This window comes from Melanaphis sacchari, unplaced genomic scaffold, assembly GCF_002803265.2.
Source record: "Melanaphis sacchari strain LSU unplaced genomic scaffold, SCAv2.0 Contig87_pilon_pilon, whole genome shotgun sequence".
NCBI lineage: Eukaryota > Metazoa > Arthropoda > Insecta > Hemiptera > Aphididae > Melanaphis > Melanaphis sacchari.
In genome coordinates, this window is record NW_020271618.1 from 455359 (window position 1) to 469611 (window position 14253).

The 14253-nt window shown below is 25.4% G+C and overlaps 1 protein-coding gene across 1 annotated transcript in view; it reads right to left on the reverse strand.

The window, feature by feature from the left end:
• Nucleotides 1–14253, reverse strand: part of LOC112602384 (galactosylgalactosylxylosylprotein 3-beta-glucuronosyltransferase P-like) — a 51986-nt gene that overhangs the window by 20554 nt on the left and 17179 nt on the right. Inside the window, exon 2 of the mRNA XM_025350437.1 lies at nucleotides 2303–2856. Within this exon, the coding sequence (XP_025206222.1) occupies nucleotides 2303–2810 (508 nt within the window). The 5' untranslated portion in view covers nucleotides 2811–2856. The remainder of the gene's footprint in view (nucleotides 1–2302; nucleotides 2857–14253) is intronic.

Genomic DNA, 14253 nt, shown 5'->3' on the forward strand with positions numbered 1-14253 from the left:
TAAAAGTGGAGCGTTGTACACTCATGATATGCAATTTTTCTATTGACTCACGTTTTCGCAGTAAGTCACATCAACTACCTACTTACTTTACAAATAAATAATCTATTAAAGAATACAGTAATCTCTTCGACAGTTTAATGTTGTATAATATTCTCAGTTTATATATTTTGAATGGCCATATTTTACCACTCCAAATAGGTAATTGACTCCACAGATTAATATATATATATATATATATTTAAAAAATATAAATAATTAATGTAGTAAATAAGTACTTATTATATCTTATTATTTATACATGGTACATGTAAAACTATATAAGATTCGGTTTAATTAAGGATTATTTTAGAATTTTATTGTAATTATTATCAAGTAACTATTTATTTAATATATTGTAATTTATTAATATTTAGTTTAATATTTTTCAATTTAATTATGATTAATTTGGATATTTAAATTGGGAATATATTATGCAATTAATATTTTAAAATTTAAATTAGAAAAAAAATGTTATGGGATTATGCGAAATTAGAAAGAAAGTACACATATAATTTTTAATACGATTTTGATAAAAAAAATATGAGTAAGATTTCTTTTTTCTATTTTACAAGACACTCGAAAACACGTAATTATGATAATTTATTAATCACTTTTTCAAAATTAATTTTGAGATGTAAATAAATTATAAAATGCTTTATCCATTTTACGTGTATACAAAATTATGAGGGTAGGTATTAGCCATCAGGGACGTATATCGAGTGCTTATAAAGTTATATGATGATAATTATTCCAGTCATATTAATTAGTCATATTGATAAATAAATATAGAATTGTTAAAATTAAAAATGTGTATTGATAATTTAATCTCTTTGTTATAATTGGAACTCCCCCAATTCAAGAGAATAAAATAATCACAACTGCTTCATAGTATATATAATATATAATATATAACGAATGATTAATATAAATGTACATTTTCATTTTATTTGTAGTATTTTTTATACGATATAATTTGTTATTTTTTTTTTTTTTTTACATTGAAACCTTATGCGTTTATCATTCACAACCATAAGTTATTACATAAATATAGTAGAAAATGCTTTTTCCATTCACTTGAATATTATTAATATAAATTAAAATGAAGCCAATTATACACACATATATATATATATATTCGATTTGGTGAATATATATACAGAGTTGAGTTATTAGATAAATTGCTTTTAAAACTTTAAAAGTTAGTCGAGTTAAGTTATTTTGTTGAAAAAAAGAAGTCGTGAAATTGCTTCTTTGTTACTAATGTACAAAAAATAAAACGTTTGTTTCATATCTAAATTGTTCTGAAATAATGTTTTATATGTTTTGAATATTAGTGTTTCCTTTAACATTTTTGTTAAAAGAATGAAATCTAGCAAAACACAAGAATCAATAATTTAGAGCAAATTATAACTCTATTTGATGTGTAATTTATTTTTTTTAGTTATATTTAACTAACTATATAATTATGGAAACCCCTGGATTGCAGTCCTAATCTTTTATAAATTCGATTTTGTCTGTGGTTTTACTAATTATGTACTATATAGTATAACGATTAATCAAATATGCAATTGTACCCTTTAAATTTTGCATTGATAAATTCTTATTTTTGATATTTTTAAGTATATATTAATTATAAACTTATAAACCATATTTTCAATCACTTAAAATTGTTATGGAATTCGAGGATTGTCCCGATGTAATACACAGCTAATTCTTGTTTTTCGAACGAGAACCTATCTCTTCGTTGCTGTAAATAGTTAATCATTTTGGAAACGTTGATGTTGTTTATTTAAACCATTGAAATTCAGTTACATTTAGTCGAGCGTCAAATTATTACTTAGTCCGTCAGATCACCGACTAAAAATATTGTTAACGGATAGATATTGTTTTAAGTCGTCACGGGTTCCACAGTCCCAGGCTCGGACCTACGGTTATTCACAAAAAAGCACGATTAAAAGATGAAATCGTCGGCCGAGCAATAATTATCATTGGCAGTAGCAAACGAGAAACACGTGGACGGAAACGAACGAGCAGCGCAATCAGTGGCGTACTGATAGGGCGGGGAGGGGTTAGGAGTTAACCCCCCATAGTAAAACATGTATAATGATTTTTTTTATGGAATATTATAATTGACAAAGGTTTTTTATCCACATATATGTTTATCCCCCCCATAAACGAATTCTGCGTACGCCCCTGAACGCAATATTATTATTATTTATTACTGTTGTGGCGAAAAAACAAACGCGTCCCCGCGGTAGCTTACCGATCAAATGGTTGTATCTGACGCCAAACGACTGGAGCAGGACAGCCAGGTGCGGCGATTTGGTGTTGGAGTCCTCGACGACCAGCCAGTGTATGTCCCTGACCAGCATGAGCGTCTGAGCCAGTCTAGTGAGATCGGCTATCTGCTCGGGCCGCCGGTACGTGGGCGTGATGACGTAAACGGTGTTCGTCTCGGCGACGGCAGCCCCGGAGCCGATGCTATAGCCGCCGCCGCCGACGCCGCTGCAACTGGCGCTGTACACTACGTACCTGGCGATCTGCCGGGAGATGCCCATCAGCAAGTCCCTGGAGACGCCCGCGTCCTCGTCCACCACGACTTTGGACATGGCCATCGACACCAGGTTCTCGGCCATCAAGTCCGGGCGGGCCGCCGGTTGACCCTGTTGCGGGGACCAGGCGCCGGACGTCTGGTACTGTAACAGCACCACGAACACGGTGCCCATCGCGAACGTCCACAGGATGCGCATCTGTATGGATACGGGTAGCATCGCGGCCGACGGGTGCCATCAATTCGTGAGCCATCGCGTCCGCGCCCTGGAAAAAACACGGTACAGCGATAAATTATCATAATAATATGCGTCGTCGTAGTGATGTATGTATACTGCGCACTATCGCACACGCTCTCCGGTGGCGCTCGTTTTTTTCGGATTTTCTCGTTTGGAGGGCATCGGTCGGTCGGGAGATGGGGGAGGGTGGGGTGTGGAGGGGTAGGACAATTTGTTTGTCGATATTACGATAATGCGATGGTCGGTTTATTCATATTTATTTTTTTCCATATCTTGTCATAAGACGAACATCGGTAATATTTACAGTGTACCTATTGAACATAACGGTCTCTCCGAGTCGATATACTACTTTTTGGACACCTCAACTTTGACAGATCATTAATTTAACTCGATAAATTAAAAGCAAATATTGAAAAAACTTAGTTTTAAAAAGTTAACCTACTTTTATTAATTATTACATGGATCATATGAAGAACTGTATTTTTTCTAATTTTCTAAATTATAATAAACAAATTTATTACATTTTTATCTTAATGTACATTATACAGTGTATAATATACCTATTTTACTTAACATGGTTATTAAATATTTAAATCGTACACATCTCAATTAATAATTTAACAATTCTTTTTTTTTTCATATATCAAATAGTAATTTAAAGTCATATAATATTATATGACGTTTATCTAATCTAATCCTATTCTTTCAACATAATTTGTGTTTTGAGAGATTTTTTAACATAACGTATTTATTAATTTATTAATCAGTTTGTATGTCAGAAATGCAATTTATTATCAATGAACGTGGTCATTCATTAATTGTGTATAAAATGTATTAACATTATTTTGAACGTACATTGATTTTAACTGCCGAAAAGAAGTGACGTTATTGTATTAAGAAAAGTTTCATATCATTACTCAATCAAAACATTATCAACATAACGAAATAAATAATAATAATTTTAATAAAACTAGTATGACAATGAATTTTTCTAAGTGTAAAAAATGAATAAAAAGTGTAAATGCAATTAAAAATACCTCGTATATTTTGGAGGATAATTAAAATCACTTCCACTTAGTGTTCTCTGGGTTGTACTAAATGTTTTTAATATTTTTTGTAAAACGTTTTTAGAGGAATTTATTATTTTATTTTTTAGGGGAACTTATATTTGCCTATTCTTTTATCAAATAACACTCAATATTTCAAAATCTATTAACTTTTTTGAAAATATTGTTTTATATAATTTTAGTAGGAATAAAACTAGGTACATTAAAAAAATAATACATTTACATATTTTTAATATTTTTTCTCGTAATAATTTTTAATTTTTTGAATGATAACATAATATTTTTATTCAATATTTCAAAGCAGAAAACGTTAATAAATTTTGAAACAATGGGTGTTATTCGATAAAATAATGATCCTACAGGTATACGGGTATGTGTAATACATATTATTATAATATATAAATATATTTTATATTTTATGAATTCAATTATTTTATGACTTACAATTACCAATAAATTATTATATTATATAACATCAAAGTCGCTAAGAAATTGTAAACAAGAAAACCTTATATTTAATAACTTTTTGGCTATTGCATTGTATATTTTATGCAATACAGTACTTTTTATAATTTTTAGAAATCGTGATGAAGGCAATTTCAAATTTACTGAAAGCAACAATAATTTATTTTATCAGGATGGTTTTTTTTTCGGTACCTACTTCTGTGTTGAAAAAGATTAAATTCGTTGAATGGATTCATTTAAAATCGATTTTATGAGTATATGTCACGCTTTAAAAACCTTTTTTTTTGACCTTTATTGAACTAAGTATTTTAACTGTCAACCTTTGTTTCATTTTTTTTGCTTTATTTCAACCATAAATTATTTTAGCTTTTAAACAGCCGCATTCCAATGTAAAAAGTATTCAAATAACCGACTACATTAATAATAATATAATCTGAGACTTTCGTTTGCGTTATTAAAATAATGAGGCACTAAATATTTTTAAATACTTGTAGATTAAAGAAGTAAACTAAAAACTCTCATAATGATACTCTGCTCTGTACAAAACATAATAATATGTAGAGCTCAATGAAGTAAATAAAAATAATTTATTAAAAAGATAATTTAACTGTTTAAAAGCTTTTTACTAAAAAACAATTCATAAAAGGATGCAATAGTGGCAATACACATTAATTGTTGTAAAAAGCAGTATTTACATTTACATTTCTGAATGATTATGATAAAATAGTATATTATTACAGATAAATATTTATATACTTTTCAGCATTTTTAGATTGTTATTTTTGTTATATTTAATTAATGTAAAAACTGTTAATGAAATAAATTTAAGTTGTTAATATGGAGGTTATTGTGATATAGGTATAATTTAAGTGTTTAAAATAAAAATACATATTAGATACATTTTTATATTCGGCATCTTCATTTTTTTTATACGAACAACCTTCATTTATTATTAAGTAAAGCCCAAATCTATTAAAATGCTACTATAATTAACATATGAATACAGATAAACAAGCCCATAGAATGAGATTTAGTCAAGACTTTTTCTAGCATACCACATTCCACTTGTAGGGCTTATTTAAGTCGCAAACTTCGTCACATTCGCTACATCGTTGTTTATATAAATCCATTCTCAGTATAAGAAACTAATTCTAGTAGGAAATGTCTTATTCTATCTCCAAATATTATAGTACGTTTCTATTTTAAAAGCATAGTTTAAAATACATTTTATTTTATGTAATTAACAAATTGTGTCAATTTACGTTATTCAACTGTATTCTTACCTTGATAGCCAATACATATAACGTTGTTAAATAATCGTATAATATAAATACGCAGTGTTCTGTACAGTGTACTTTATATTTAATATTTATAGCATTATTAATAGCAACCATAGCTTCCATAGGTTATGTAACCATTAAACTTCTACGTTACAATAGTTGCTTCAATTTTTAGAATTTAAAAAACATGACCAAATTCATTATTAGTTATGAGTTTTTCTTTAACATAAAATATAATTTTCTTTATGTAATTGTAATTAATTTAATTATTTGAGAAAAAAAACTTAATTTCACATTGGGTTTTATATCTGAATAGAGACTATTGTATAAGATTATATAACGATATACACTCTGGAGTCAAAGCAGGAGCTTCTCCTAGATAATATGTCGAGGAGACAGCGGATAAGCAGAAGATAGCGTTTGGCAGGATGGTGAAGACGAATAGACGATACTCGGGTAAAAGGAGGCAGCAGAGCGCATCAGGCAGGCAAGAGGTGGACGGATGTAGGGTAAATGTGGTTATTTTGTGGGCCAAATGCCAGCTTTTCAGGGTGGTTAGAGGCCTCCACCTATGTATAACTAATATTGTTGGTGAATAAACATTACGGAACCGGGTGGCAGAATTGTGTGTTTAACAGTGCCCACCCGTTTCCGGTTTTTGAACGAAAAAAAAAGGTATTATGATGTATAAAAAACTAAATAAATTATTAGTAGCCACTTGTTTTAAACATTGATAAAATAAACTAAAATATAAATATATAATATATTTTAAGATGATATGTAAAATTTAATAATATTTAAATTTTATATTTTGTACCTTTGCATACATTTATGAAAGCTATAATCGTTAAAAAATTTAACAATAAAATGCATTTTTTCCAAATTGACTGTTCGCCAAAAACCACTTTTGTGAAAGGATTGTTTACTTGCCACTATTAATGCCGAATGAATTTATTATACAGCACTTTATCATAATAATAATTTCCATATTAGTTCTATAATAAAAGGACAATTTAATTAATACAAGCACTTACATTTAGAAAAAAATGACAAGTTACCTATTTCATATAGCTATTTAAAATTATAATCATAATCTTCATAATGTCAAGATATGTAAACATTTAGGTTAATATATTTCAAAATTAAAACTAAACAATGGACGTTTGGTTAAATTTATTTTCATTATTGATTTATAAGAATTATACCTAGTAATGTGAATTTATGTATCTAATACACTATAGTATTATTATTTTTTTAAATGGAATAATATTATCATTATTATTATTTATATATTAAAACATAGTGTTATGAGTTATGTTTGTTAAAATTGTTATTTATCACATAATTAACCGATGTGGTTTTAATTAATTAATGTGTATCTCTTTAATTTGGTTAATTATCATCATCAACCATTTTGTTCATTTTCTGATTGTTTATTGATTTGAATTCTATACCTATCTAAATATTTATTTAATACGAGTATTCTTTTATTTTTGTCACTGTTAATTATAATGTATTTCTATTTGAAGTACAATACTATACAATGTTTATGTAATTCGTAAAATAACTAAATTTTGAATATTGTTTACTGTTTAAAAATGTATGATACATTGATACATAGTATAATACAGTACAGCGAAATACAAAAATTAACTAAATCTATATTTTAATATAAAGTAGAAAATAGTAAAATATATTAATTGAAAAAAATTAATGATTAAATTACGGTAATTCACACTATTAGCTATTCCTACATAGGGCATAATATACTATATTATACTCAATGTAAGTTAACATCTAATTGTACTCAAAGATACATGTTTAAAGTCGATTTTTATTTTATTAAACTAATAATTTATTAAGTAGGTTCGATTATGGATACCTTACTCTAATACTAAATAATATCTATGAATTTGTGTTTAGTCAACCATAAAAAGTAAATGCTACCAAACACAGTTTCGTTTGATTGAATATCGAATACCTACTTGTTGGTTTTTATGAGAATAAATGTGCAAATAAAAAGTATCAAATTTCACGAACGGAAATTTCTACCGTATTTTTGCTGCTGCCACGTGGGTATCGGAAATACAGTCGTCAACAAAAAATGTAACAACGGTTTTGAAACAGTAGATATCGAAGGTATGAAATTATTAACGGTATTTATATGTCCTTGGAATTTTTAGTTCTATTTTATTTTACTATATTATGCAGTTTTTTAATTTATACATCATCACGTTAAATGCGTTGTTGCACTCGCGTTGACCTCAATTTTAATAATTTGCGCAAGTCGAATAAAATAATAAAATATAATTATTTATTTACTATAAACTTCTTGGAATTTACAATTAACGTAGGTACCAAGAACTTTTTAATGTACATTTTAAAACTCAAGTTGAAATTAAGTTTTTTAATATATCACACTCATATAAAGACCATTGTTTTAAGTTTGCATAATCGTCTGCAGTATATTAAATTCGAACTTATTATTATCGAAACATATCTACCTATTATTATATATGAACAGTGTGATGACTATCTATTTTCGATATTTTAAATTTATTAAAATATATAGACACGTCATAAAGTATTATAATTTTATCTTGATGTCAGTCTTACTTTATTTCAATGAAAATTGTGAGTAATTATCAATTGCACATTTTCAGAAAAACCGTTAATATTTTTGATAAGAAGTCTTGGATAAAATAAAAATAATATTACATGTTTGAAATATTATTTTATTGACAATTTAAAGAATATACTGAAAATTTACTATTAGCTTGAAATAGGATAGATTTAAAATAAGTACCCATGTATTATTTGTAATTAAAATTTAAAATATTAACTATATTATGATGTAAATAGTTTACTTAACTTAAAATATGAATATATATATATATATAGAGATCTGAATGTCTAATAGAGATAATAAGTGATAAGAACACAAAATTAATTGGAATCATATTATTCGTATATGCGGTAAATGTATTTAAATTTTAAGTATAAATTGTCTAAAAAAATGGAAATTTAAAAATTTAAAAATAAAAAAAGGCTACATAATGAATATCATTCGATGTTTTTAGTTTTATTTTTGCTCTTATTGCTTAATCTAAGTTTTCCATTTTAAATATCTTTAAACGTAGACACCAATATTAAATACACGCTTACAGTTTTTATTTTTAGATAAATTTAATTACAATTTTAAGTTATAATATTGAACAAAGTATAGCTTATTGAATAATTAAGATATTTTGGTTGGTCGAACTTACAAATACTCTAAAATTTGTCTTTGTACCTCATACATTTTGTAGTGAGAATATATTAATGAGCATCGGTTTTTAACAATAAATTCTTGTAAAAGACGAGTTCAATCTAAAATAACATATTTTTTGTTTGCATAAATTGTTACAATTAAATTAAAAGTAATGCATTTTGAACACTTAGTAAAACTAAGGTGAAATTTCAATACAAATAATTAGGTAGTGATGTTTTATACTGTTTGACTTTTAAAAATTAATCTGTATCAATCAATCTCACATCAGCTTATCTTATATATTTATTTATTACTAAAAGAACAAAAAAGGTTAGTTAAGTCTTTTTTTGGAGATATCAAATCGATAACAAATATAACCACTATATTTAAAATTTGAATACAGAAAAAAGCTGAACAAAAATTACAAATCTTGAATAAAAATGGAAAAAATAAATAAATTTAAGGCTACCATACTAACGTTTGTCTTATTATAATATTTTTGACACGAAAAATCTATCAAACATCTTATCAGAAGAAATCTGTTGGTTTTTTAAGTTATTGACATTGTCATAATTTAATACTATATTTCTCGTTAGCTTTTCTTAAAATAATTAAAAATTTGAAAAATATATTTTTTTTAGACTTTGAAATTAAAATTTTAATAGAATTTGTCAAACATATGAACATTTTCAATTAATTTTGTAGTTAAAAATTCATAAATTTAAGTTTGAGGATTTAATACAAGGTTCTTAAAACTACTAGCTGGTCTTAAAATATTCTAAAAGCATTTTTAATACATACAATTTACATTTTTATAAGTTAGAACTTTAATTAAATGTAAACGGAAAAAAACTTTTTGGTTATAATGATGAGGTAGGTAAATTAAAAAAAAATATTTACCATAAATCATAAGGTAATAACAATTGACAAAAATTGTATGACATAGTATAATATATTTAATAATATGACAAACATATGTAATATTTTTTGATAAAACTATTCGTTTAATTTAGCGTTGTATACTATTACTAATAGAAGTATAAATTACCAATAGTAATATATATATAAAAATTATGAAATATCTTCAGAACTAGAGGTCGAAATATCTATGTATCTCTCCTCAGATTCGATTTTTGTACGCAATGAATTAAAATTTAAAACATTCATTACGCACTAACCTATTCAACGATGAGGTGTACCTCAACATTCACTATATAGACTTACCCAGTATCATCAGATTTTGGAAAAGAAAAAATGGTTCATTATTAAACTTTCAGAATGGCTTAGGCCTTATGGTAACTAATTCGATTTGGTTGTTCTAAAATAGTTAATATTTTGTGACCTACTCAGTGGTGCGGTACACCATACTAAAACAATTTCGTATAGTTTATTTATTTTTTATTTTTGACCACATCTGAAAAAATATTTATTTTTTTTGTTTGTTTTGATATGTTTCTCTAAGTTGAACGATAATATTATATAATTTTAAAACTGTTATCTTTGTGTTAAACGATGAAAAATTCGTATTATTGTACTTAAGTGCCTACACTATTGACTTGGGTATTGTTATATTTGAAATCCATTGTAACAATAAAATGATGACACTATTGAACTTTATAATCGAAGAAAAATAAAGACATTTTGGGATAGGAATGTTAAATGGATAATTTGATATTTTGTACTTTGGTATCAATAACTGATTTACAAAATAATTTGATTAATGATTTATATTAATAATTATTTATGATAAACTAGTGTTCAAATAAATTTTATTCTTAATTCATGTTTTTAATGATAAATATAAAAGAAATATTTAAGATGAACAGTTGCATCTAATTATATGGATAACCCATATACATAATTATGTATTAAGAACTTAATCATATAACAATATAAAATTATTTATTTAAAAATAATACATTTACTTTCATAATAGTATTTTATAATTTATTAACGTAATTCTAGGCTAAAAATAGTAAAAATCATAATAATTTTGCACATTTAATTATTTTCATTGAACTACCGATTAGATAATACCATATTGGCACTAAAATTCCTTATTACTATACATTATAATTATATGGGATAATTATTTTGATAATGTAAACACAGGTTATTTTTTAAAAAAGTATTGAATTATTTAAAAAAATTTTTATTTTTTTATAATTTGCATTTATTCCAAAATAATATTTTTGAAAATATAATATTTATATTTTATATTATTTTTTATTGTTACCATTTTTTAAGTTTTAATTTTTTTTAATAATATATATATATATATATATATTTTTCAAAACAGAATTACTTTCAAATAATTTAAATTTATATAAATCAAATTTTTGAATGAGTAGTTAATTACTTTTATAATTAATTTAAGTTTATATGAACAGAATAGTGTACCAACTGTAGGAGGGCTACCTTCGAGATGATCAAGAGAGAAAAATATAAAAAATAATATGACATAATGCGTTTTTATTTAAGTAGTTATTATTTAAATACATTTTCATAAAATATAAAAGAATAATAGCATAATAATATATACCCGGATAAAATGAATATTACTAGGCGTTCTGGTAAAATAGGCAGAAGTTAAAATAAAAATAAAAATAATATATTTTTTCCAATACTTGGCAATCATAATAAACTGTTATATGAGGCGATCACCTAGGTTACATAATGTTCACATTATAGATATACATATAGATAAACAGGTAATGTGTAATGTATAGTTTTAGATATATAAAACACTATAATAGAATATATCAATTGGACGCCGTCGTTAATAATCCTGAAATTCATATATATCATAGTAAAGTCATTATATAAACGTGAAATCTAAAAATACGTATTAACGTCAAATCAATACACAAGCTTTGTCTATATCATATACTATTATACGCGTACTTGCCGCTCGAATTGTATATATTTTACTTCAATTTATGATATTACACCCTTCCAAGTTTTTTTATATTTTATTTTGTTGATGTCTAATGAACGTGATAAAATTAATACAAATAATTAAAATCTTACTTTAAAGTTATTAAAACTTGTAGAATATTAGGTACCTATTTAATATATTTATAATTATTCGAATCATCAAAGTTTCTTTTATGGTTAAATTAAATATAATATGACATTATTTGTAAAATCAATTTATAACATTACAAGTCGTTTGGTCAAAATTATCTGCTAAACAAATATTTTGTACAAATAATACATTGTGACTTAAAAATATTAACACTTCTTGTCTTAAAAGGTATAAGAAAAAAAAAACCACAAAATAATTTATTTTGCATTTTAATTTTAAACATTTGTTCGTTGCTAGCAATAGGCAATGAGATTGCTTAGCACCCCTCCTATCTTATCACACATTTTTGTAATTCATATATATAACTATGCTAATTTTGGTTAGTTAATTAGTTCTTATTTTATTTTAATGCATATATAATGTATATATTATACTATACGTTAAATACGTTATTGTAAGAAACTGTACATCCTGCAATATTATCAATAACATTTTATGATGTATAAGTCTTTTTTAAGGTTGTCTAATATTTATTTAAAAATTGCATAGATTTAAAATAAACATAAGCTTATTGTTTATAATGCCCGTGGTGTAATAAGTATCAACTACAAAATACCGTATGTGTTATAATTTTCAGATTGTTAGATTCGTGGTATTTATTGTGTATTAAAGTACGCTGTGAATAACGTAAATCTTTTCTTCCAAATTGAAATTAAATGGTTCTAGTATGACATATTATTAATTACTTTTTTCAAAGGAAATTATTTTTGATTGTTATTTGTAGAAAGATATTATTCTCTTAAAATTCTATTTTTTTTTATAATTTGACGTACTTAATATGAATATTAAAAGTTATTAATGAACTGACAATTTATACGTATATTCATGTTAATTAATATGCTTAATTTTAAGATGCTCTATTTTTAAGGTACCTTTATGGCTACATATTCCATAAAAGAGGCTATATGATTGTTCGGTTAAGATTAGGTAACGTATTATGCTAATTTCACATAAGTAGACAGAATTATTTATAGTTAGTACGAATAATGTTGTAATAAAATAGTTCTATTGCGCTATTTAATATAGTATATATGTATATATATACTATATACACGTATATCCAATTTCACATTTAACATTTATGTTTATGACAAGACATGACATGAATGTATCAACACATTTTTTTTAACAATGAATCCACCCTGTTGGATCTATTTTGTTTATACGAAAACAATATTTTATACTTAAATGCATACATGTTAATATACATACGTTTAGATCGGGTTTATGTTAAGTTCAATTTAATCAAATACATAAAATAAACCTCCTTGAATATTTATTGTATAAACCTACAGTTTATGTTTAAATAATATTTTTTAAATGTTTGTTTATCAAAATAAAATATAATATTCTGTCTTGATTAACTACTCTTTGTTATTGTATAATTTTTTTTTTTTTTTTGTGAATTCACATACTTTTAGCGAAACCGTTCTTTTCGTGAAGTGAACGGATGTGTGGCGTTAATGGCATGCATATCAGATTTTTTTCAATGTAGAGAATTTTTTTTCATTTAAGCAAAAAATCCATATTTTATAAAACTTTATTTTTTTCGTGTTTCAAGAAATTGAATATTAGTAGGTATGAACAATTATTTGGGACGCGGAACTAATTTTTTTTTTTTATTAAGAAAAAAATTATACATGTTAATGTTAGTATTACACATTTTTTGAGGACGTTTAAAATTATTTCGATTTCAAAACATTTTGAATTAAATAAGATTAATAGCGATAATGTTATTGATATACCTAGGTACTGTAGGATGTTTACTTTCTTACTACGTATGATGTGAAAATGAAGAGTGCTATTTAATTTTTATTCGAATAGTCTGATTAAAATAATTTTAAATCTATGTAAATTAGGGTTGGCTTTGATACTCGATCAATACAAATATGAATTTAATTCTATGCATAACTAGCTTTTATTGCTAATACAATTTGTTACCTATTGTAAATGTAACACACACCGATGTAAACTGTTTGATCACATATCGTGTTATATGTGTTAAACCCACAATAATAATTAATAATTTATTAGTCCGGGACTCATGACAAATTGAGTTCGATAATATTACACTGTATAGATAGGTACTCATATTGTTCAAATAAAGTACCTATAAAATATAGCTTAATTATAATTTATAGTAAAAAAATGTTAATCAACGTGTTTATAAATTATAGCTTTTAATTAGATACTTATACCGGCGTATTCTTATATTTAATCAGAATCTTTACTCGTATCTATTGTTTTTCACTATAGAAGTTATTATGTTTTCTAG